The sequence below is a fragment of the Achroia grisella genome, unplaced genomic scaffold (assembly GCF_030625045.1).
Source record: "Achroia grisella isolate CSIRO2021 unplaced genomic scaffold, CSIRO_AGI_Agris_v1 utg1295, whole genome shotgun sequence".
In the NCBI taxonomy this organism is placed as follows: Eukaryota; Metazoa; Arthropoda; class Insecta; order Lepidoptera; family Pyralidae; genus Achroia; species Achroia grisella.
This window is the reverse complement of record NW_026712613.1, coordinates 803630-831218: the sequence shown is the minus strand read 5'-3', so window position 1 is coordinate 831218 and position 27589 is coordinate 803630. Positions and strand designations below refer to the sequence as shown.

Sequence of the window (27589 nt, the reverse complement as noted above, 5' to 3'; positions counted from 1 at the left end):
ATTTATTTATTATTATGTTTTTTAAAAGCCAGTTTATTTACAATTTATATTTATATAAAATGCAATAAAATTATTTAAAAGAGCAACACGCAAGTTTCTTGCTCGTTCTTCTTGTGATGAGACAGCTTTCCGAACGAGCGGTAGATTAAAAAATGTAATGACTATTCAAAAGTGCTTCAATGTAAGTTTATTTGAATAAATGATTGTCTATTCTATTTCTATTCAATTCAATAATTTCATTCCCTATTTCCCGGTAAACGTAACTGAGAAGGAAGCGGACCAATACGGAAACGAACAGTCGAATTACGAAATTTGTTTTGAGTGGATGTAAATTTAATAGACGGCACCTTCGGTGGAGAAATTAGCGCAAAGTTCATTGAACCCGACCAGCTGCCGGGCGCTAAGGGTCGTGTCCCTATTTCCCAAACCACCCTGTAAGGGTCCGGGAATCTTTTAGAGCACAATGGAGAACTTTTAGATTTTCTGTAATCATGGCTAAATGTGGTTTGGGTCGAAACTTTAAATATCAATATGCTACAAGTATTTTATACTAGCTGACCAGCCCAACCTTGTCTGCATTACACTTACTTGACATTTATTATTATATCAACGCATGAGTATGCGTTAGTATAGAGAATTAGTGGAACAATAAAAATGAGTAAAAAGAAACTTGCATGTTGCTCTTTTCTTTCACTATTATTATTTTAATCTCCTTTTATGCATAATTGTGAAATATGTGTGTGTTAACAGCGTATATGACGGTAATCAGTAACCCTGTATACATGAATAAAGGTAACAAGCCTGGAATTTAATATCCGGGTATAGTTATTATTATTGAAAAACAAAATGAGCGGATCAGTATGGGACACCCGCAATACGACTTATCCTTTAATTTCTGTTTATACTGTTTATTTTATCTACAAAAGAGAAAGATAACTTAAAAGTGCGTAAATTTAAGTTTTAAGAATTTTCTATTCTATTCTATATATTTGACACCAACGTCCGGACTTCGCACGGATCCATTACAAATCTTGGAATTTCTCGGTTTGTTTTATACTATAACACGTATCTATTATACATATAAACTGGGAGAAAATGCCTCAAGGTATTAAGTCCGGCATGTGCATCTTTATTTCTGTATTTGTGCATGCATTAAAGTTTTAATAATATATTATATTATATTATAAATAAAAATATGGTCGAGCGCAGTGATGACTGGCTCATCCGTCATACTCGTGAACGGATGCTACTTGTAGGGACTGGTTTATTCTAATTGCTATGGCTGATTTCCTCTTATTAATCGTTTAACCAGTTGGTTATATATTCAATATTTTTTTTCTATTTGAGTATTTAATTGAATTAGTGCTAATTGGTGGTTTGTATTCACACACTTAAACTTAAAAATGTAAAGTAATAATAAAATTATTTAAAAGAGTAACACGCAAGTTTCTTGCTCGATCTTCTTGTGATGATACAGCTTTCCGAATGAGCGGCAGATTAAAAAAATGTAATGACTATTCAAAAGTGCTTCAATGTATGTTTATTTGAATAAATGATTTTCTATTCTATTCTATTCTATAAATAATTAAATATACCTTCCTCTCGAATCACGCTATCTATTACTGAAAACTGCATTGAAATCCGTTGCTTAATTTAAAAGATATAAGCGAACAGACAGCGCCGACGATTTTGTTTTATACTATGTAAAGATTATGTCAAATCTTACCTAGTCTTCAGAAATGCATTGAACGTGTTAAATTTCAAAGTTGCCGCCAAAATGTGGCACTCCCACTGACGGCAATGCGACAAATTCGCAAAGCTTCTACATATATACAATGAAGTATGTAGGCATGTAACTAACAGTTTACAAAGTATGTCGCGGTTCCTTGGAAGATCGCTGTTATATTACATGCAACAGTCTTAGCGACCTTACACAAATTGCGTCACATGATATTTTTTTTAAATTTCCCAATTTATGTCAGTACTGGTACTTTTATTAATATTTAGCTGCTCCCGCGACTACGCACGCGTGGAATTTAAATTTATTTTGCAAATAATGATTTTTAAAAAAAAAAAGTAAAAGTGACCTAATATTAAAAAGTAAGTATAAAAGGAAAAAAAACAGTAATTTTAAAATCATCCCCAAACTGAGGCCCGCGTGTTTGTAAGTAAATATGAACCCCGTAAAGAGGGAGATATATAAAGAATAATAATAATCTTTATTTACAAATATATCAATAAAATGTATTTAGATTTAGCACTGCATTTCGAAATAGTTAGACCTATGGCTAGTTATAATCAGTTTACGTAACTATCCCCTTCCTAGTCCGACGTTACAAATTTTGTAATTTTAATTACATATTGTTGAATCTTTTAGTTAGCTCTCGCTTCTTATTGTAATACTTAATGGTATGAGACGGTCTCCATGATTTAGCGGTTTAGCACACCTCTTTACCGGTGATGATCGCGGGTTTGATTCACACCATCATCACCATCATACTCATGTACATTTGTATAGTACATGAGTATGATTGATTGTATATGTCTTCCCTAATTTAAAAAAAAAACAATGTATTTAAGTATTTATATCAGTTGTTTAGTACATGACACAAGCTCTGCTTAGTTTTAGAATAGATGGCTCTGTGTGAATTGTCCAGGATTATTATTATGTTGAAAGTTTTGATGTATAGGTATATTATGTTATACTATTTATTTTCTAAGGGATGGGGTATGTCATTTGTGATTTTTTTAACACTTCTTATAATAATTTCTAAATAAATCCGCGGGTAAAGTACAGTATTGTAATTTAGACATTCTCACGAATCGTTATATATTTCCCAAGAACCCAAAAACGGTTCCCATCGACAAAACGCCCCGTTTCCTATACGAATTCGCGCTGCAGTTTTATGCACGTTGCATTGACCCTAAGGTACCTTTGTCTCGCCCTTTCTCTCAGGGCCAAACCCTTGGAACACATCTGTCGTTTCGACTTGCATTCAATGGACTTCTTGAGTCATTATTTTTTTTGACGGTTGAATTTTGAATTCCATTACAGGGCTGGTAGTGATGATTATATTGATTTATGAAACTAGGGCACACGTCTTTTGTTGTAATATTACTATCTAAGATATAAAATTCTCGTGTCACTGATTTCGTGTTTATAATACTCCTCCTAAAGGGCTTGACCGATTTTGATAAAATTTTATATGTATATTCAGTAGCTCTGGGAATATGTTTATAGCTAATTTTTATAATATGTTATGGGTGGTTTACTCCAAAATTTTTTTTTATTTTTTTCGACAAAATTTGATATTTTATTTTTATATTATGTGGCTCTAAAAAATACATAAAATAATAACTTTTCACCCTTCTATCACCTACACATATTTTTAGTACCATATTAATTTATAGAGCAAAACAACATTTCCTAGTTAGCTAGTTTTATATATTAATTAATAATATATACATTTTCATTTCAGACTAAAATACATCGTCTCCCAGCGACTTCGTCCGTGTAGAATTTAATTTAATTTTTCTAAAATAAAAGTAGCCTAAGTTACTCCCTATTACATCAGCTACCTGCCAATAAGAGTCCCGTCAAAATCGGTCCAGCCATTTCAGAGATTAGCGTTGGAACAAACAGACCGACAGACAGACAGATAAAAATCGTAAAAAATGTTAGTTTGGTGTATGTACCGTATTTATATTCATATGTATATAGTAAAAAAAAATTGTTATTTCAATATTACAAGCAGACACTCCAATTTATTTATATGTGTATAGACTAACATACATATGAAATAATAATGTAAATAAATATAATTCATCTCTGTGCTCACGGCCCTCTTGACGGCAATCTGCCACGGTCACCGCCGATACACCCCTCCCTTCGGCCAGTTATCCATCTTTCATGAAGGTGGGCAGTATGTTGGTGGAGGCAACCGTCGGACATAGCAGACCCTAGAAATTCGCGTTGTGTCTCGACTCTAGCTGCGTCATTCTCAATGTTCAATTATTATAGATATTTCTATTATTTTGCAAATAAAATATAGCCTATGGGGGAAAAGGAATTATTAGTAATGTGGGTTATTAAGTTGTATTTACATTTAACGGCCAAATTAGCTAAAAGGTAGAAAAATGAACATGTTAAATATATGTTATTATTATTACTGAAGATGTACGTCGTTTCACCAGTGTAAAATTTCAATTTAAAATATAATATCCTAAATATTTAAAATATAGATAGTTTCATGTAATATATATATATTTATTGCTGAAAGAATAACAAACACAGTCCATACTTAAAATACTAAATGCATTATTAATATTAATAATAATAAGATTTATTACATTAATAATTGATAATATTTGTTTATTCTTTATCGTATATATAATAATTATTTTTATGTTGTTTTTTATCATCATCCTTATAATGTAGATCAACCTATCTTGCAATAGCAACATGTAAACTTTAAAAGAAGGTAAGAAAAAGTATGTAGCAACTGTACATAATATACAATAAAAAGGTTCATTGTTAATGAACAAAAACGCGTTTATCTATAACATTCATTCAAATAGAATAGAAGAGCAAAAAAACTTGGTATTGTTAATATCTATGTACGAATCCATTCATACCTTTTCCTTTCGGCTCTCACAATCTGAATGGATTTTCTGTAGAGATATGATATTTACGAAAAACTTACTTTAATAATATAAATATACATCATATTTTTATTAAGGAATGATAACGAAATGGTGCACCCATCTGCGCTTACGGTTTACGATGGCAGGGCACAAGTAGAGGATGATAAGATGAGCATGAGAGCAAGGTCAGGTCAGTTAGACCACTGTGGCAAATTCATCAGTAACTTATCACGATAGTTTTCAGGGGGACCCCATGGAGGTCAACCTGACAGTAATGGGTTTATTAATCCACATTATTAAGAATCCCACGCTTCCGTATACGTTATTGTGCATAACGCACCTTTTTATATGATAATTATGTTTTTTTATACAAACATTTTAAATATTTTATGATTTTTATTGTCAATTTGAAATACCTATATCTTTTTATCATCAACGACATTTTCTTCAAACTATAAAAATAAGTCGTTAAAGTTATATTTACGTGTTATCCCAGACAGGGTAGCCAGAAGTATTGTTAACTGTCAATATAGTTACGTCAAACTTACTGTCAGTCAAATGACAAAACACAGTTTACAAAGTAAACCGCTTGGCAACCTTATGTTTTACGTAAATTATTTACGATATTAACTTGAGTACAGTATGTAATTATACAGTAAGTATATAGAAAATATATCGGCTGATTCAGATTACGTTGTACATAATTTTATGGTTTCCATTGATAATTAATTTATCTTGTTATGATTTCATAAGTAATTATACTTTAGCCGACTTGACAAAGATGACATAATGATTATTCAAATTAGATGTTCAGTTCATAATAAATGGACTATAAATTTTTATAGATCCTAATTTGAAAAACAAACAATGTATTGGTTTTCTTTAGTGCATAAATATGGAAGTACGGGCGGGGGGGCGCAGGCAGGTGCACAATTCCATCATCATCCATAAAAAAAAATGTTATCGATCTTAGGTTACCGTAAGTCGCTCACTGCTAGAATGAAACTTTCTACAATACAAATTTGGGTGTAATAATTAAGTACTGATATATTAGACAAATATAAACTATATTTGTCTAATAAATAAATAATTTGTTATTAATGCCATCTAACGAAGAGATTGAAAACTTAAACAGTTTGTGTTTCAGGTTTCAATGATATTCATAAGAAGAAGTTTCAATGATATACAAGTGTAAGATTTCATATAATACAGATGATGCTTTGATATTAAATGACCTGTAATTCAAGTTCGTTCATTCAAACAGAAAAATAATCTATTCATCTAGTTACCTACATTATTTTAAATCTATATCTGTAATCTGTACAAAATATTCAAAATCTTTATAATTGTATCCAATGTAGTGTTATGCAATGAATGAATTTAAAACAAATCAAGTCTTAATTTATCTATTTATCCATCGTTTGTAGTAATGTAAAATGTTCATAAATCAAAGACAAAATATATTATCATATTATATGGCGCGCTCTATCGGAGGGAATTAGAAGTAAGTTGACAGTTATTAGCAGCCCATATTAATTTTATATAGAAACAATTAAATAAGATATATGTCAGAAAATGTTACAAGCAAAATGATATGCTGATAACTGGAAATGTAGCATTATTATTTTATCTCGTCGTCAATATATAATTAAATAACCGGACATCACAGTTTTCAACCGACAACTCCCATATCCGTACCGTCAATGTCAATCGCGTATGGTGACGCTGGCACTTGTCAGTTGTCCTAACAAGCTGTCAAAAATAAACATCCAATATACAGCATAGAATTTCATAAAAATCCCAAACAAAACACCAAAATGGCACGTCAGCAACAAGACGTGGATGAATTGTTCGATGTTAAAAATTCCTTTTACGTTGGTAATTATCAACAGGCTATCAATGAAGCGTTGAGTGTTAATGTAAGTAAAGGTATTCCACTAGTGTTAAAACATACACAAGTCGTTTTCATGCCTATTTCAAATGACTAATGTTTTTCTCATTTATCACTTAGTTACAGCATATTACTGTTGTATTTCATAATATAATGAAATAAAGAATTGTCCTTACTTATTGTATAGCGAAAACTACTATGACTAAGTGAAATTTGTAACAGATTTTATAACTTACTAGCTATCCGCCTGGGCTTCGTATGGGTGTATATATATTATACATCTGTATATATATATTTATTAGACATTCCTCTTGAAACACTATTGCTAAAAATTGCATTAAAATCCGCTGCATAGTTTTACTTTGATCTTTTACTAAGCAAACACACAGCAACTTCACTTTATACCATGTAAAAAAATATCCACTCGAAATGAATCTATTTAATAATTCTTGTAGGAACACTGTCAATGTTGTAAATGCCTAGGCAATAGTAAATATTCAATAACTTTAAACTTATTGTCCGTGTTGCATTCACAATAACAGGACTAAATATTTGGTAGAGCTAATAATATGCACTTCCTACAGGCTTCTACACCCCTAGTATCTCTACAACGCGATGCCTTCCTGTTTCGATCGTATATCGCCCAGGGCAACCACAGAATGGTGATGCAGGAGTTGAAAACAGCAGACCCCATGCTGCAGCCACTGACAAGTCTGGTGCAATATCTGTCGCCTGATGCAAACAAACCGGCTATTGTTGCTGATATTGATGCAAGGGTAGGAATTAGTTTTACTTAGATGATCATACTCATGAATACAAATACAAACCAGCTATTGTTGCTGATACCGAGGCGCCAAGAGCTACTAAGATAATTGTTTGTGCAGTGCGAGGAATCGAACCCGCGACCAAGGTCGTCAAATAATATATTCTATTATTATAATAATACAATCTCTTTTATAAGCCGCCTTTAGTTTTTAAAAGGCTTCAGATGATCAAACGAAAATCACTTGCAAGTTGCAAGTGAAGTTCGATCACTATTATATAAATTCGCTTCATTCAAAGATACAAATTAACAATGTAGTCCTTTTATCCAACTGGCAACATTCACACATTTAGAGGGTAACCCAAAATTGTCGATTTTCCTTAATCTCTATATTTATGTAATTTGATTTATGAAGATATTTTTTCACACTCATAGTTTAGTTGATTTGAGTTTGTAGTCAACCTCTTGAGCATAATTTGTATGTAGTAAGACCACTACACTCTGAGAGTCTATTGTGAAGTTCTTAATTTCACATTATATTGTAAAAGGATGTAGTAAGAATATTATTTTGTATTGTATAATTAAAATAGAGTAACTTTCTTTCCAGGTTGCAAAGGGAATAGAGGTTACAAATGAAATCTTTTTAATTGTAGCGGCAACAATATATTATCATGAAGATAATTATGAAGCAGCCCTAAAGTAAGTGTGCCATCAACTAAAATTTGTTTTGTGATTTAATAACTTTATTAAAATGAAATACTCAGTCCTATAGTAATCAATGTAAAATCTATATTATATTCTAGCTTAACTTTATTTTTCTAAAATAAAAGGAGCCTAAGTTACCCCTTATTACATCACCTACCTAGCAATAAAAGTCCCGTCAAAATCGGTCCAGCCATTTCAGAGATTAGCCGGAACAAACAGACAGACAGACAAAATTTTAAAAATTGTTATGTTGGTGTATATATACTTATATTTATATTCATATATGCATGTAGTAAAATACGGTTATATGAATATTACAAACAGACACTCCAATTTTATTTATATGTATAGATTATTATATATATTAGAATAAACAATTACTAATATGGTATAATTCAAGGGTTATACTACATGAATTAGTAATTATTTATTCTATTATTATAACTATTTTATTATATCTTTTCATTACACAATATTATATTATTATTAGCTGTTATACTCCTAAAAAAGTATAAAATCTATATAGTCCTGTATACCAAATTAGATGAGTTTATAAGGGCTTAGAGTGTTTGTTACTGAAATGCATTTTCTTATATTTATTATTTTTTTATACTTGGAAGTGGCATGGTTGGATATGTGAGTAGTCTCAGCTCTGCACACAGAGACTCAAAGGGAGATCAAATGTAGATAATTAGACTAGAAAGTTCATTCTATTTCTTTAACATTTTCATCGGATTTCATGTACATTTTAATTATTACCTATTTTTTAATGAAACTGAAATGTTCATTAATAATTTTTTTTGCATGTTTACAAGGCTGAATGTCAGAACTACTATCAATGAGTACATCTCCATCTGTATAACTATTACAAATAAAATATTTCATTTAATTCATTCATTCAATTTCATTAACTAAATTTGTTTCATTAAATTTCCTTAGGGTAATTTCGTTTTCGTTCATTTTCATTCGTTCATTTCATTCCATTCTCTAAATTTAGTTCATTCAATATCATTCATTCAATTTGGTTTATTCATTGCTTTCAGAATTCTCCACGGAACAGAATCACTTGAACTCCGCGCCTTCACACTGCAGTGTCTGCTGGCCATGAATAGGCCGGATCTGGCTCGCAAACAGCTGAAGCTGCTGCAAGCCATTGAAGATGATGGCACCTTGACACAGTTGGCGCAGGCCTGGCTCAACCTCTCACAGGTATTACCGATAATAATAATGTCTTTATTGTCTAATATTTTTTATAAATACAAATCATTTATGAAGTCCCTGACTTCTGAGGTAGGTATAGAAAATACCTGAGTTTCAGAAGTCAGTGTCTTCTTCCATATTGAGGTGTACTTTAAGTGAGTTTGTTATGATATTTTACAATTTAAGTAGGTTGGTGTAGTCTTAGGAGTGTGTGTGTGTGTGAGTCTTGAGAAATTGTTGATAATCTAGAAACGCCTATAGAAGTGCTATTAGCGTATCAATAATTCTGTCTGTTCATAATCTAATATTAACACTAGGTCTTACGGGCGTTTCTTATATATCTATCTGGTGCATGTCAAATTGACGGGTGGATGAAAATTTATTTATTTTTAAAAAATCAATTTATAAATTTTTAATATATATATATTCACAAAAATAAAATACTAATAAGTCAAAGTTTTTGTTAAGTTATTACGAAAATGATAACAATAATATAAAGGCTATATAATCATATTTATCGAGGACATTTTTTACATACGTATTGAATTTCTTTTGTGCATTATATATGATATTTTGTATATGTATTTTTACAATACATACAAAAATTACTGCTTCTATTTTTATTACAGTAGCCCACTTGGCAACTTTTTCGCACTCCCGATGTTGAAAGTGACCGATCTGAAACGTCTGAACTGTAACGAACGTTCTCCTTGTTTTTTCCAGCTAATTCATCGGCTAAAGAAAATATATAACTCCTTTCTATATTTTCGATCCGGTACACTCTTTGTACAATGTTTATCGCTGAAATCTAAAATATTATAAAAACTTGGAGAGGCCATCGAAAACACCCTGCTTTCACACTATATTTGCGTCCCATCTGCTACCGAAGTCTGTGAAAGTTCCTTGTGTGTGTTGTTTATGTTTGCACCAACACATGAATATTATCTTTTCCATACGACATTTAGTCTGCTGCACGCTTTGAGTTTCGAATAACGCGAGGATTTGACACCCGGGCTACACAATTCGTTATCGAGGCGCTATTGAGACTATGAGTTGGGGGGGGGCGGGGTCTTAACCCTTTCTATTAGTCTTATAGAGAGAGAGAGAGAGACAAGCGAAGCAAATATATAAGGATTGTTGACGTAATCAGCTAAAAAGTCAAATTGACGGGTTCCGTAGAAATAGGTATACAAGATACAATTTTCAAAATTTATAAAGCTTAGGAAAATACTAATTGTGCGTATAAACTCTTTTAATGAAATTATAAATTTACAATGCAAAATAGTTAAGATTAATGCTATGGTTTTTTGCGTGTTTCATTTCAAAGTTTGAAATCCGTCAAATTGACGGGTCCCGTAAACCTAGTGTTAATAACCATTTCTTAAGGTTGTTTTTGGCTATATGGTGTGTTTGACAATGAAAATTTATTTTTTTGTTAATTTTATTTTTTAATATATATATATACACACATGAAAATTTGTTAGCGTCTTGCAAAGGCTGTACGATATTTGATTGCCGATATAGTACTATTGTGTATGATATGTCAAAGACATGGTAGTGTGTATAATGTTTTTTTTAATTATATATGTTATTTTTATAATTATAAATTAATAAAAAAAAAATTTTATACATAACTAGCTATGAATATTTGTTACTCTTTCACGCAAAAACTACTGAAGTGAAACCGCGGTCACCCGCGTGAAATATATAGAATATATTATTTGAGTATGGATTGTGTGAAAGATGATATGAATAAAAGAAGAGTATGTTCAAATATGATTTAGAGAGCAGTGGAAGAGAATGACATACTATACCCCAAATAATGGGATAAAGGCATTATGATGATGTTATTCTCTAGCATGAGCATTACTGTAGTTTCATTTCATTCAGTAGAGTAAATAGTGAAAGTAACAAACATCCATCCATGCTCGCAAACTTTCACTTGTAACTAACTAATAACTAACTTATAACTTTCCTTTATAATAATATTAATAAAATTTAAAATAAATATAAAATCTGCACTCCTTTTCTATTAAAACTATAAGTGTGCGAAATTTTATACTCCTCAATCCTCGCAATTTTCGTAAAAAGGGGTACAAAGTTTTTATTACACGTATTAATATAAAGATACAGGACTCCTTATATTAAGTTTCGACTATCTCTTATTTTTAAATATTTATATTTTATATCGGTTGCTATTGCCTTTCTTTTCATTCCTTGTATTACTCTTGCTTTCATATAGTTTGTTACGACATATATTTTTATAATATACTATTCTTTTACATATTGCATCTTTAATTACCACCATCGTTGGCTGCACCGACCCCAGCGCCCTATACACAGTCCCACACAATATAGATACACATTGTGGAATCACCTTCCAGCAATAGTATTTCCAAACCGATACAATATTCAAACCTTCAAGAAAAGAACTTATTCCTTCTTACAACGCACTTGCTAACTTGGTAATTACTTACTATCTGGTGAGACGCAAACTCATTTGTCCCAGTGCAATAAAAAATATAGATAAAGTATAGTATAATTTGTGTTTGTGAACAGGGTGGACCTGGTGTTCAGGATGCTCACTACAGCGTGATGGAGCTGTCTGAACGGTTGGGAGCCCTAGGCGCGGGTCCGGCCGCCGTCGGAGCCGCCGCTGCTGCCTCCAGAGGTATCACATATCATTGCTTATATTTAGGATAATTAGCCCCAACTTCGTCTGCATCTCACTTTTATACCCTTACTTATATTTGGGCTCGCCAACTTCTAGTAAATAATAAATTTAGTTGACACTAATCATTATACTAGCTGTGCCCGCGACTTCGACCGCGTGGAATAGTGACCTTGATCAAATAAAGAAAACATTTAGTAATTTAACATAAAAATTCTGTTGAGAAACTCTTTTGATATATTTAAAGTTTTCTTATATTCTATAATCAAAATTATATTATGTCACTTCACTCTCTACCATCTTACCATTAAATACATTTTTCCAGTCATAAATAGTTTTACTACATATTTCTACAACAAATTCAAAGAAAATATAATTGTCGTTCTTGCTTAAAAATGTCGAATTTCCGTATATAAAAACTTTCATATCCTAATTTAACTTAATCTCCTTGAAGGTTACATTTTTACAAACTTTGAATGTTATATTTATTTATATTGAATCAACAACCTAAAAAATAAGTTTCAACCTTTTAGCTTTAAAAATGAAGATATTTCCATATACTGAGTAGTGAACCACAATTCACATGGTCAACTCAAATGATTCTTCTATTTGTGTTATTAAAGGCATGTGGGAAGAGGCAGAGCAGATGCTGACGGAGGCGATGGCTCGGGTGCCGCAGCAGCCCGACCTGCTTCTCGGTCTGGCCGTCACCGCCACACACAGCGGGAAACCGCCAGAGGTAAGTCTTAAACTAAAAATATGGGAGAGAACTTGTGGGGACTGGTATGTTCTGGTTGCGACCATTGATTGGACTATTTCCTTTTGACAAAACTGTAGTAACATATGTTGGTGGTCACTCTATTCTCACTAATTTTGATTTCCTTTTGAATATAAAAATTACGTGTCACGTTGTTTGTCCGCGATGGACTCCTAAACTATTAAACAGATTGCAAATTTGATTTGCGCATTATGTGCAATTCAATTTGATCCAACTTGAAAGATAGGGTAGCTTACATCTCAATTTAGTCGCAATATTATTTTAGTTAGGTTAGCTACAGCAACGCGGCTTTTGCTAGTATGAGTATATATTTATTTATTGGGTTGTTAATTTCAGGTGTCATCCCGTTATATGGCTCAATTATTGGACAGCCACCCTGACCACCCCTTCACCAAGGAGTACAATGCAAAGGCCAACGAATTCAAGCGTCTCGCAGCGCAGTACCAGCCCTCCGTTGCAAGTTAAACCTTATATAGTCGTGACAGAGTCGATTGTCGCAAGTATTGTTATTAATGAATATATATATTTAGCCTATATCGGAACATGAGGTTTTATTTTTACCTTCTGATATATCTAGATACTACATATAAAATAATATAGGTACATCCTTTCTTCATTACTAATCTTATAAATGCGAAAGTAACTTTGTCTGTCTGTAGCGCTGTCACGCCAAAACTACTGAACCTATTTAAATTAAATTTGGTAGACAGACAGTCTAGAAAATTTGATATATATTGTATATATATATAGATCAGCTATGTAGGATATATATATATATAAATGCCAAAGGGCCACAACGCAAAAAAATCAACTATTTTTTTTTCAAAAATGATATCTAAATCTTAAATAAATTAATTTTTAAAATTTAAAAATCTAAATTAATTTTTATATTCATAAAAGACACTCATATTCTAGAGCTAATACATAGATATATTACTTATAGATTCGTGAAAAAAAGTAAAAATACCACAGTGAAAATTTTGATTTGCTCTCCTGTAAAATTTACCGTTTGCGTCATGTGGCCCTCTGGCGTTTAATCTGCGAATTATGTAGGATACAATAAAACATTCACATATATTAATAGTTATAATCAACATCATTAGGATTATCATCACTCGGGTCGTTATCCCCGGAGCTGGTGATGTTAGCCAGGATGTAGAACTGGCGTAGTTTCTCATCCATATCAGCCATGTCCTCGGTTTGACTCATTGGCAGATCCGTAGGGTCTCTCTCGCTGTTCACTAGAGACCAATCTGGTGAACTTTCATGAGGATTTTTCTCAATTAGATCTGAAACAAAGTGTTTTATTAACCAACTTGCAATAATAGGTACTTAGTTCGTATATGAAATTCCAATTTTATAAGCTAAATGATGCAAATAGAAATAGAAATAGAAATAATCTTTATTCAAATAAACTCATTACAAGCACTTTTGAATAGTCATATTTTGATTCTACCACTCATTCGGAATGCAGATTCATCACAAGAAGAATGAGCAAGAAACTTGTGTGTTGCTCTTTTTAATAGATGTTTTTTTTTATATAAATAATAATGCAGTTTTAAAAATCTTAGTATCACTACAATATAGTTTATTTTAGTGTAGATTACTATTTAAACCTATTCCGGTGTACATCTGTACACTTTTTTTTTAAATTATTTACATAAGTGTAAATAATTGTTTTTAATTTTTTTATTTTAATTTTATTATCTTATTTCCACTCATGTGCCGCCTACTTTATTTTTAGTATAACTCTTTTTCCTACGGTTGTCTTTAAGAGATTGCGTTAGCGATAAAACCGCCTTCTGTACCTTCTGTACCTTCTTCTATACCTACTGTACCTTCTTCCGCTTGCGTTCTACAATACAGTTATGTGTTGAATTGTCATGATGCATTTAGAAGCATATCCGTAATACGGTGTTTCGGCTCCTAAGGGGTTTTGAGTTGAGGTGGCACTACTCGTGTCTTGTTTCTTTTATATATTTATATATATATATATAATATGTATCTGCTTTTAATATTGGTGCAATATAAAATTATAAAAATAAATAAAAATAAAGTATTTATTTTAATACTATATTTTTTATTTATTTATGTATATTTTTTATTGCACCAATATTAAAAGCAGATACATTATACTTTATTCTATTATATATGACGGCCGCTGTAGTTTAGTGGTTTCCTACACCGCCTTACTTTCGATAGTCGGTGGTTCGAGGTATCGAACCACCGACTATCGCACATTACAAATGTGCCTACACTTGTAATATTTCATTACGCATTACTAATAAACCATGTAACACACTACCAAATACAATTATTTCACTTGTACAATTAAAGGTGAGATTATTTCTAGTTAACAATTAACTTTTTATATTTGAGTTCATTGCGAGGAAAACAATTGTATATTAACATGACACACCCAATGACAATCTTCCATATATTTATCTACCATCAAAAAAAAAAACAAGTAAATAAGATATTTTACTACTTCAAATTACATAAATATATACCTTAGTTTCAATATCATAATAATAGTTGTAACTGGCTAGAAAGCAACATACTAAAATAATAAAAAGAAAGTTACTTCTTGGTGTTCATTCGAAATTCAAAAACTTTAACGCGGGTTTATGCCCGCCACTATTTATTGTTTTTTTTTTCTTTTGCCGTAATAGAGAAAAGGGTTATGTTAAAAATGTATAACAATAAACAATATTATGAATAATTACGGGATCGGATTTAAAAATAGTATATATTTTTACCTTGGGGCGATGTTTCAACGGGGTCGTACATAACGCTCTCTAGAGGCGGCAAGGTGTACGCTCCTAGCGTCTGCTGCGTCTGACTCTCACGTCCTCGCTTCTCCTGCTCACGTTGCTGATGCCACGCCTTTTGTAGATTGAACCTTTCTGGCCTGAAACCAACCAATCACTTTTAAGTACCACCGAGCGAGACATCTACGTATGTCTTCTGGGTTACGGGCAACCACTGGGGCCAAGGTGTTAGCCTTGAGGAAGGCAGCGCTCCAACTAAATGGCCCAGGAGGTGTGCGTGTACCCACACGCTTCCATAATTGAAAAGGGCAAAATAGGTCGTTCTTACAACGAGTTGGGCCCTGCCCTACATCTATAGGGCGGACCAACGCCTCCAAAGTCGCGGTAGAATGTTCGTAGGTACACTTTATAATGGGTAAGAATACGACCCACAGTCTCATCACCCTTCTGAAAGAGGGACCGCATTTTATAGATTTTTTCACAGGACTAAAAAAAGGATTTATGCTATAATATACAATACTTACTGTTCACCATTTTTGTATACACGCTCTTCTAAATTTTTGATGTCATGTCTCATATCAGCAAGTAGTAACAACATCAGGTCCAATGACCCCTCCGGTCCCCTGGGACCTCGGGGTCCCCGAGAACCCGTCGCGCCCTTCGGACCGTCTCTGCCCGGAGGACCAGTAGGACCCTAAATAAAAAATACAGTGCTATTTAATTTGTTTTTGAAAAGACCTCGGTGATCTAGTGCTTTAACTTGCTGCCTCTTCGATGGTCGCGGGTTTAATCTCTGCACAATACAAATGTTTTTATAGGTATAATCTGCATGTTACCTACTTTATATAGAATTTGATGTATGTATTTATGTCTCTCAGTTATTAAGTAGGTAGATTTTGTGATGGTCTATCTGGGTACTAAAGTCTTACCTATTTAGGCCGCCGAAGGAAATGGAATGTGAAAATAAAGCTGTGGTAGTTTTAGGTATGCGTAATACCTAAAACTACCAAGGAAAAAGTGCTAAAACTATACTATATGGTATATATTAATTAGCTTAATAGAAAGGGTCTTACCCTTGGTCCCCTTTCACAGCGACAATATCCTCCTTCTAAGGGTGCTACAGAGTCCAGCAATCTGTACGCATAGGTCCCGTCTGAAAGTATCAAATAGCATTTATAAAATAACCATACCAGGTTGGAGGTCAACCTGGTATGGCGCGGTCTCCCTAAAAGCCAATCTTGTTAATTCCTACTGACTTTCCACGACGGACTAACTGACCTGTCTTCATCTTCATCCTCACTTCACAGTTGCCTCGCCAGTGTATACAGATAGCGTAGGCGGGTGAACAAATTCATTATCGTTCAATAAAAAAAATACATTGTTTAATATGTCTTAATCTAAATATATATAACTCAAAGGTGACTGACGTAGTGATCTATCAATGCACAGCCCAAACTACTCGACGGATCGGGCTGAAATTTGGCATGCAGGTAGATGTTATGACGTAGGCATCCGCTAAGAAAGGATTTTGATAAATTCCACCCCTAAGGGGATAAATTAACGCGAGCGAAGCCGCGGGCAAAAGCTAGTATTCTTATAAAATAGGTACTATTTGTGTAAATTAACTTTATTTTGAATAAATATTTTTTTTATAAAAAGTAGCGTAAGTTACTCCTTATAACATTAACTGTCTAAAGTGAAAGTCTCGGGTCTGGCTGTTCCAGAGATTAGCAAGAACAAACGGACAGTCATTTTTTTTAATGTAAGTACCGTATATACATGTACTATCATATGGAAGTAGTGAAAACTGTTAAAACCAAATTTCTTTATTCATGTAGGTCTATTATAGACTCTTATGATATGTCAAATCTACCGTCAGTTCGGATTGCTTTTGAGCTAAGAACTGATAAGAAACTCGGCTCTTATTCTTTTTAATTCTTACCACCAGAATATGTTACAGCAATTTTATTAAAAGGAAATAGTCTGTTGATTTAAAATTACAAACAGACAGTCCAATTTTATTTATATGTATAGATATATATGCTATAATGTTTATTATATTTATATTTGTATAAATTACCGTCTCTAACAGCAGGACTGTCCATTACTTTCTTGAGGGCTGCTTGCGTGGCGTGCAGTTCTTCAGTCAATTGTTTCATTTTCTTCGTCAGCCAGTCCACATTGTCGCAGGTAGCGAAGCACGACGCCTGCTCCAGGGGTAAGGGTTCCTGACAAAAAAAAATATTTCCCTGAACATCTAGTTACAAGCTAAGCAGAGCTTGTGTTATGGGTCTAGTACCCATCCGATAACTCCCCTCCGATCGATCCTCCGTCTAATTCAAACGGGGATCAGTATTACGACGGCTTAAGTCAAGGTTCGAATTCCTAGAGATGCCTTTAGACAAAAGTAATATTCGTCAGACGAACGTTGACCTTCAGCCACTCCATAAGCACAGCGGGTTTGGAGTGCCATCTGCACTCAGCCCCTACAGTCCGGTAAGGTTGTAAAGGCCAGCTGCGATTAACAGCATTAAAAAATACATATTTACATTGAACACACTCAAACAAATACAAGCAATCATACTCAAGAATACAAATGTTTGTATCGTGCGAGGAATCGAACCCATCATCCCAAACAACCATCCCATCCCATTACTACTGCCCGATGCACCGTTTTATAATAATCCATTAAAAATGTACATAGAAAACACCCAACCCAATATAAACAACCATACTCATAAATACAAATGTACCGTGTAAATAATCGAACCCGTTACCATCGGAAGTAAAGTGGTGTGTTAATCTGCGTCGTCCATCGTTGCTACCAACGCCCCCAAATCCCCTTTTGGATTACTGTACACATTTCAAATGACTTACTGGGATCACATAAGGTACGGGGAGTTGACATTTCTTTCCATCGCGTGCGAGCACCATTGGAGGCAGGCACTCGCAGTGGAATCCACCAGGATCATTAATACAATTCTGTTCGCATCCACCGTTATTATTCTCACATTCGTCTATGTCTGAAAACATTTATGTTAGTTGTTTAACACGTGAATTGGATACTTTTATTATTAGCCATAAAATAGAGGACTTCGGGTACTCGGAAAGAAAGAAAAACATATACATATATAGCGCATAACATAAACATTTTAAAAAATAAAAGCTTCTAAATATTCAAAACTAATTCTAACCCGCCACTCCGTCTGGTTTTTTAAGACAAACCATGTTAGTGCTTGTGTTACAATCTATCTTCAACGTCAAATTTTATTTAGTTTCATTCAGCTGTTTAGTTATGAAAGGCACTGAAAAGGCAATTGGAAATATCAACGTATGAGATATGAGTAGGTCTTAAATTAAATATCCCACTTTGAATATTGTCTCAATATTATAACTGTTTTGATTTGTTCCGTTGCCTGTAGTCCATTTTAAAAAGGTGAAATAACTTTGGCGCCAAAATACTGATATAAAATAAAAAAGTAATAATATTGTATAGAGATTTAAGAGGACAAGAGAGAGAAGTTAATATATTGTTATATTATTTAAATATAAAAATAGTAATTTGATGTATATACAATAAATAATAAAATAAATGAAATATAATTTAAAAAAAATATTAGTATTAAAGAAGATACTCTAATAAACAGTATGTGTTTTTTTATTGACTTAATGTACGTATTTTTATGTATCTATAATTAAAAAAATATATTAGTATTCTACACTCCTCTAACTATAAGTGTGCGAAAGATCATACTCATTCGTCCGCGCAATTTTGTATGGGTACAACGTTTTGCTACAATTATTAATATATAGATAATAACCAGGGATGTTACCGATGCTCCGTAACCGTAACCGAAACTATCGGATATCCGATATAAAAAATATTCGTAATTTACGATTACGAATATCCGAATATCCGAATCCGAAATAAAAGTTTCGGATAATATCGGATAGGGGCGGAGCCTAATTGAGACACGTTATGTAACCATATTATTAGCTATTTGTATTATCCTTTTGAAATTCCTTATAAAAGTAATATTCGTAACCGAAATTATCCTGAACTAACGGATAATCCGAAATAATTTCATATCCGTGTCCGGTATAATAATTATTACTATATCCGAAACCTATTCGTATCCGAAATTTCATATCCATAACATCCCTGATAATAACCTAGGACAATTCACAGCTTCATAATTCATCAGTGTTTCCCTATGCCAGGTATAAGAAAGTCGTTTATATGTTTGTCATGTACTTACCAATGCAATATGGCTGAGTTCTCCTCCGGTAGTTGTCGGGATAGAACTCAAACCCTCGATGGCAGGTGCACCACACACGGTTATTGCGAACCTCGCACGCCTGTTCGCATAACCTTAAGCTACAGGGGTCCACTGCTTTAGGGAAACACCTGTAACATAAAACCACTCATATGTTAAGGTCATGCATGCAATAAGAGGCATATACACGTGTTTTTGTTTAACATATACATATATTTATATTATTATTATATTTATATACAGGCTATACTAGCTGATTTACAAGAGGTAGAGTGTCCATTTCAGCTGCCAAGCAGCCAAGCTGCCATACATCCTGTAATGGCAGCTTGGCAGCTGAAATGTGTGAGATTAAGGTACCCACGCAGACTTTTTACACTCTACATGTAAATGTTAAACAAAAACACGTGTACATCGTATAATTAATACATAATGAGAATAATTGTACATATTATAATGAAAACATAACTAGGTAGTTACTTAAATTTAAATATCATAATTACTTATGAAAGAGCTTCACGTGTTGATGGAGAAGAAATGGAATTTTAATTTAAATATATATAAATTTATAAGTGATAATTGATGGACTGTCTGTAATGGCAGGTTATTTCACAAAAAACAGCACGAGATGAGAACATAGGTTTCATAAAATGGGTTTAAAAGCTAGAAATACTCAGAGTTCTCCGCTCGCTCCAATTCAAATGGGATCGAAATTACGACGGCCTGAGTTAGCGTTCCCAAAGAAGGAGCCAAGGAACCCCTAGCGGTGCTCTCAATATTAGTTGGTCTTCAGCCGCCTCCTAAGTCTTTCCGCGGGTATGGATTGCCATCGAAATTACGACCTACTATTGCCTGGGCCGAGATTCGAATCCCTAGCCTTCAGACTAAAGTCGTATCCATTAGTGATTAGTTGGCTTTCAGCCACTTCATAAGTTCTTCCGCGGGTTCGGTGAAGCTGCGGCCAACAGCATTAGAATAGTTAAAAAAAAAATAGAAATAGAAATAAAATTCTTTATTCAAATGAACTTAATATAAGCACTTTTGAATAGTCAAGTTTTTTATTCTAATGCTCATTCGGAATGCACTAATCACAAGAAGAAGAAGAAACTAGTGTGTTACTCTTTTAAATAAATATTGTTTTAATTTTATTTACATTAACAAGGATTAGGCATGCGACAATCAACATAGAAATCGCTACGCGCTTAATCTCTGTTCAATCAGATAACATTATCAGCGCTATGAATTTTAAGTTAGATATTTTGTACAAAAACATTATTATCATTTATAAATTCTTCAATTTTATACTAAGCTTTTTTACAAAGAAAATATTTTATAAGACATTTAAATTTTTTTCTGCCAAATCAAGTACGGACTTTGGCAGTTTGTTGTAAAACCTTACGCAATTTCCATAAAACGATTTTCGGATCTTAGGTAAAAATTAAAGCGCAATCTATACGGGACTTAACCATGTTCGTTTTACACGAGTAGAGAAAAAATAAGAAAGCTTCAGCATTCTAGACAGGACATGACATGTTCATTTTGGACAAGTAGAGAAGAAAGTAGTATTAGAGTAAGTTAAGCCTACATGCTGATCACTGATCATTACCTGCCAGCTATGAGGACGTGTGTGTCACAACACTGGAACTTGATGCACTCCATGTCATCACCATTATCATTGTGACACATCTGTCGGACCCTCAGCAGCCTGTCCGTGGGACACTCCAAGCGGCTTTCTGCTCTGAAAATAATAACACTTTTGGTGTAACCGAATCTAAATCAGAATCATAAACATTTGGCAATGGGGTTATATTACTAACAGTTCCCTTTCTCCATATTTGGGAAGTCATTCGAGTACAAGTCATTCAACAACTTGTGCATGACGGTCTAAATTGACTTTAATAGAAAACCTTATCAAATTGATAAATTACATTGCTATTTAAAACAAATCATGTCAATGTTGCGCAATGCATCAATCAAGTATCACACCATTTCCACAATGTGGTTGTGCGTGGCGAAAAGTTCCTAGAAAACCTCAGTGAGGAGGACCGCGATTGTTAGTACTAGTTTTTTTTATGGATGATAATGGAATGGGTGCACCCGCCTGCGCTAACGGTTTACGCTGGCGGGGCACCAGTGGAGGATGATAAGATGAACACGAGGTCAGGTCAATTAGCCCATCGTGACAAATTCGCAAGAAATTTATCATGATGGTTTCCAGAGAGAACGGCGTGGAGGTCAATCTGACATGGATCTATTAGTTCTCCCTCTGTCTATCTGTTTGTTTGTTACCTTTTAATTTAAATAAAATTTGGTACACAGATAGTCCAATGGAGGACACCCTGAGGAACGACAAAGGCTACGTTTTAATACGAAAAAAAGAATGTAAGGGGTTGAAAGGAAAAATGAAAGGTTGTATAGAAGTATTTCATTTTTAAAGCTAGAAGGTTGGAAATTTTGATTAGACTGTTGATTAAATATAAGTAAATATGACATTCAAAGTTTGTAAATGTTACCCTTAAGGGGTAAAATAAAATAGGGATGAAAGTTTGTCTGGAAATTCGTTATTTTTGAAGTTAAAATGATGAAACATTTTTCTTTGGCTTTTTGGATTACTTTATTAAATATGTTTGCTGATCAAGATTACTACTCCACGCGAACGAAGTCACGGGCACAGTTAGTAAATTATATATATAAAGAAATAGCTCGTTTAAAGTATATATGTATACATTGTTCGTATATATATTGTTTTGTTGCATACAGCATCAGTCGTTGACCTTTCGACGTGATTTTTGCGTTGATTCATATTGATAACAAGTGCGTTTAGAGTAATTTTCATAATTAATAATAATTATAATTTGTATGCGCTATGTCGGTCGCCGATATGATGAAATGGAGGAATTTAATATAAAACTAACTGTTGCATCTGACTTCGTTTGCACTTTTTCATCTAAATATAGTCTATGATCATCCTGACATATTATACCTTCAAGCAATTGCACTAAAATCTATTCAACTGTTAATAAAGATAGTCTATATTCATTTTGATATAATATATTGTGATATAGTAATTGCAAATCAGTACATACGATAATAGATTGTGCCAGTTTTAGATAAGTCACTTTATCTAACGACACGTAAGTTGCGGATCAGTCAGGGGTCAAGGGCGGATCGTGAATTTGTGGGGCCCTGGGCTAAATCTACTTAGGGGTCTACCTAATTATATTACTCAACTAAAAAATACACCGACCAGAATTTCCTCATACCTTTCTATAGACGCGCACTTGCATGGGTTGATTGATCTCAGGGTTGCCAACCTTATGATAGGTTTTTAACTTTCTAGATATTTTTTTATGTTCTAAATATCGTTTCAATGGGGACTGGGGGCCCTTTGGCCTGCAGCCCAAAAAGCCCTTAGGTAGATCCGCCCCTGCACAGAGTGGTTAATAATATATATAGAAATTAGTCTAAGGTATAGTTATTCAAGATGTAACAGTTAGTATACAAGTTTCACCATATTGTGTGTTTACTCTCACCACCGCTCTTGTCATCGCAATATATTCAAGCATTCGACGACCTCGGTGGTCTAGCGGTTTAGCACACCGCTTAATGACCGATGGTTGCGGGTTCGATGCCTCGCACGGCACACGCATTTGTATTCATGAGTATGATTGTTTTTATCGGTTTGGGTGTTTTCTATATGTAATATGTATGTATTTACGAAAAAATATCTATGTATTTGTATCACTTATCTAGTACCCATAACACAAGCTTTAGCTAGCTTAACTTGGGTCTAGATGGCGCTGTGTGAATTGTCCCGAGATATATTTAATAATATTTAATTAATATTTAGTTACACTAAGATCTGTTTAGCCGTTTACTAGTTAAAACGTGACAATCAAACAGACAAACACACTTTCATTATTCGTAGATATCAGCATTTATAACAGTTATAAAATGTAATAGTTACAAAAGCGTTATCAACTTATTCATAAACGCTGAAAACTGTAAATCTATTTGAACTATGAATGAAAGTCAGTACAAGAAAGATATATGTAAAATACTGTTATTGGGGAAACTTATCAACGTAATAAAACACAAAACAATGATTATTAGACTGTTTGTCTGTGATTGTGCGCATCAATCTCAGAACCGGTATGGCTGCGAATTTCACTAATATACTTTGGTAATCTTTACATAAAATCGTGTTTGTTTTATACGCAATTCGTATAAATCAAACACACGTTTTATGTGTTTACAAACAAAAGTGATACGGTTTCTAAGTTGCTGTTCTAAGTTTTGAATAAATTTATGGGTACATTTTATTCATTACTAATTAGTACGGGATTCTACTCACGCCTTGCACTGAGAATGGAAATAACAAATTATGAGAAACACTTCCGGGGATAAAAATATTTCAATGTCACAACCTACTTGGTAACTACAGAAAGAATCATCACTCACACGTCCAATATATGGTCGAGTTGTGGTGACCCATCCTCTGGATAGTATCCCTCACCGTGGCAGAATACCAGGGTCACAGGAGAGCAGAGGAGGAAAGCGGCAAGGGCCACGAAGTCACGCGGCGCACGCATAGCGACTGCGGGCGCGTGCGTCTATATGCGTTTGTACAGAGGTATTCAAACTGCGAGTATATGTGGGGTTGCCATAAACGGTCTACACATGACCCGAAAATCAGGGACAATATCGGAGGAAATATCGCCATCGCTAACGCATACGCTGGCGGGGCACTAGTGGAGGATGATAGCATTAGAATGAAGTTCTGTCAAGTAATTAAGTAATAGTTTATAAGTAGAACTGTGTGGATGTGGACGGTATACACTGTAAGCAATAGGTTTAGTAGTTGCCGTTCCTAATAATTGAAAATAGAACAATGAAGAAACAAATATATAGGATATTTATGGGGACGTGAATCCTTTTCTAGTAATGTGCCATGTCAGATCGAACTCCACGTGGAATCCATCGTTGTCAATTCTGGAACCTAATTGACCTGACTAACACCTCATATAACACGGGCTGGATGCCCCAACCAACCCTTTATAATCCCTAAAACAGGGTAAGGAAGAAAAACTAGGAAGACAGAAACGAGAAAAGTTATCGTCTTATTTGAAACGGAACTGATTTCACATCAGTGTGTTCTCCGATTAATTACTATCTTTGGCCCTGATTTTAGGGTCGTGTGTACACGGTTTATAGTTTTATTACAGCTGCATGCATCAAAATGGTTGCATTCTGTTGAACATCTGTCTACTGTTTAACATTTGATAGGCGCATAAAAGGATGCATTTGTCGCTCGCTTCGACTATTTAATGAATTGTCCTATATACTAATCTATCCAATGAAGTAGGAAGTAATGATTACCTACTCAAAGATATCTCTTGATGATTCATACAGTGGATAAAGTGTTAGTTATTAGTTATAACAATCATAATATGGAACTTGTATATTTGAGATAAGCATAATGTGGAAATAAAAACAATTGACTTTCAAAATCATTACATATTTAAGCAAATATCCCTAAAAATTGTTAGTAGTAACAGAATAAGATAAAGTACATACAATAAAAAGAGCTATATATTTTTATTTAATTCAATATTCTTATTAACATAACACTGCGTTCCGAATGAGTGGTAGAATAAGAACATATGATCATTCAAAAGTGCTTATATTAAATTTATTTTATTTATTGACTCATATAACAACTACATATACCATATGGACTATCATATATAGAAAATAATTTTGTGTGTGTGTGCGTATGTGTGAATAATAATAGTGAAAAGGATTTGTTCTGAAAACTATTACCTTCCGATCGATGCTCCATTATAAACATCGTCATGCGTAAGCATCGAAATTATGACAGTCTGTCCTCAGGATCGAACCGGTGCCCTCAGATTAAAGTCTCCGTCAAGCAGGGGTTGGCCTTCAGCCATACCATTAATCTTTCTACGGGATTGAAGTGGTTTCTGCACTCTGCACTTGTTGAATTTCATGTGATTGTGAATAGTTATAAGGGCAGAGGAAGGCCGAAAAAAGACGCATGGACTGTGTGAAAGATTATAAAGAAGGAATAGTCATATTTTGATACATAACGAGATGGCTGCGAACAGGGTTAATTGTAAGAGAAAAATGTAGTACACCGACCTCAAATGAATGGGATAAGGAGACGCAGATGATGAAGCTGTAAAGGCTAAACAAATTTAGTTCGAGAAAAAAAGTTAACTGTATTTGTTTTCAATTCTGTGCCCTTAACTGATTTCGTATGAACAAGGGCACGCTGAGTTTATATTGGCTATTTTAGGCAAAGTTTTGACACCACTGCTGAAGTGGTCTGTAGCGCACCATAAATAAATTCCACTATCAAAATATACTTTAATTAGGGTGACTATATATTACAGCCGTTAGAGACGTACCCGCTTTATTTTTAGAGTAACTTCGATTTGAATAATCTTATTAAGATTGTATGTATTTGATAAACTTGTCCACGTGGAATATAACTTTATTTTTCTTAAATAATAGAAGCCTTAAATAATTCTTATTACATCAGCTACCTGCCAAAAAAAGTCCCGTCAATATCGAGCCAGCCATTTCAGAGATTGCCGGAACAAACAGACAGATAGACAAAAATTGTAAAAAATGTTATTATGGTCTATATACCGTATTGATATTAATATGCATGTAGTAAAAAAGGTTATTTCAATATTACAAACAGACACTCCAAATACAATTATACACCGACCTCAAATGATTCATACTTATTGAAGAAGAAGGTTTATATATATACTAGCTGTCTCGGCAAACTTTGTTTTGCTATATACATTAAAATTGTTATTAAAAAATAGGGGTTGATGCTATAAGTGTGAAAATTTAGGGTTGTATTTATTTTTCAATCCTAAATAATAATGAAATGAAAATAAAATATTATCTCGACCATTTAGGGGTATGATTAGCCGATTTTCAGACCTACTATGCCTATAAAATTTCATAAAAATTTATCAAGTCGTTTGGGAGGAGTATGGTAACTAACATTGTGACACGAGAATTTTCTTTATAAGATATATATAAAACTCATGTACACCCGTGCGAACCCGGAGCAAGTAGCTAGTATAAAATAATCCTAAGTCCTAAAAAAAAATTATATATGGTAATATTAGTTTGTCTATAAGAATGTTTAGTGTAAACGGTGGGCAGGCGTCGACGTCGGCTCACGGCCGCGCCGCGCATCGCTCTACTGACACACTGCTACTCGTGTTGTGCAATGACTAACACTGTTACCAACCGACATCTATACATGTAAATAAAATTAATGTCTGTTTGTAATATTGAAATAACCATCTTTTACTACATTTATGAATATAAATACGGTGCATACACCAAAATAACATTTTTTACAATTTTTGTCTCTCTGTTTGTTCCGGCTAATCTCTGAAATGGCTGGACCAATTTGACGGGATTTTTTTGGCAGGTAGCTGATGTAATAAGGAGTAACTTAGGCTACTTCTATTTTAGAAAAATAAAGTTAAATTCCACGCGGACGAAGTCGCGAGTACAGCTAGTAATATAATATATACCTTACTAATATTATAAGTGCGCATCTGTCTGCCTGTCTGTCTGTTTCGTTTTGACGCCGAAACTACTGAACTGATTTACTAATGAAATTTGGTACACAAATAGTTTAGACCCTGACAAAGGAAATGCGCTAGTTTTTAATGCGAAGAAGCTGAGCAGATGTTGTGTTATGGGTATTAGACAACTAATATAAATACATATATAGACTTTTCTATAAATACATATTCAAATTCAAATTCAAAAATCATTTATTCATGTAGGACATTTTAGCCGCTTATGAACGTCAAGTTTTTACATTATATTTT

At 33.6% G+C, this 27589-nt stretch overlaps 2 protein-coding genes across 4 annotated transcripts; one reads left to right on the top strand and one right to left on the bottom strand.

Moving 5' to 3' along the window:
* The first annotated feature begins 6394 nt into the window (after positions 1-6394).
* LOC131855033 (coatomer subunit epsilon) lies at positions 6395-13186 on the top strand. Its single transcript, XM_059206245.1, has 7 exons — positions 6395-6563; positions 7120-7311; positions 7906-7997; positions 9047-9212; positions 11763-11874; positions 12498-12613; positions 12989-13186. The coding sequence occupies exons 1-7, from the start codon at positions 6462-6464 to the stop codon at positions 13115-13117; spliced, it is 909 nt and encodes a 302-aa protein (XP_059062228.1). The 5' UTR covers positions 6395-6461; the 3' UTR covers positions 13118-13186.
* A 528-nt stretch (positions 13187-13714) lies between these two features.
* Positions 13715-24303, bottom strand: LOC131855030 (collagen and calcium-binding EGF domain-containing protein 1-like). Of its 3 annotated transcripts, none has more exons than XM_059206239.1 (9): positions 24159-24303; positions 21304-21435; positions 19683-19831; positions 18301-18446; positions 17504-17651; positions 16497-16576; positions 15948-16117; positions 15412-15563; positions 13715-13941 (listed from the first exon to the last, which is right to left on the bottom strand). In XM_059206239.1, exons 1-9 carry the CDS (start codon positions 24287-24289, stop codon positions 13730-13732), a joined length of 1320 nt encoding a protein of 439 aa, XP_059062222.1. In that variant the 5' UTR covers positions 24290-24303; the 3' UTR covers positions 13715-13729. The 3 variants fall into 3 exon arrangements, with proteins under 3 accessions (XP_059062222.1, XP_059062224.1, XP_059062223.1); XM_059206241.1 differs by having other exon boundaries at positions 21304-21430; positions 24159-24245; XM_059206240.1 differs by having other exon boundaries at positions 24129-24220.
* Positions 24304-27589: the final 3286 nt, after the last annotated feature.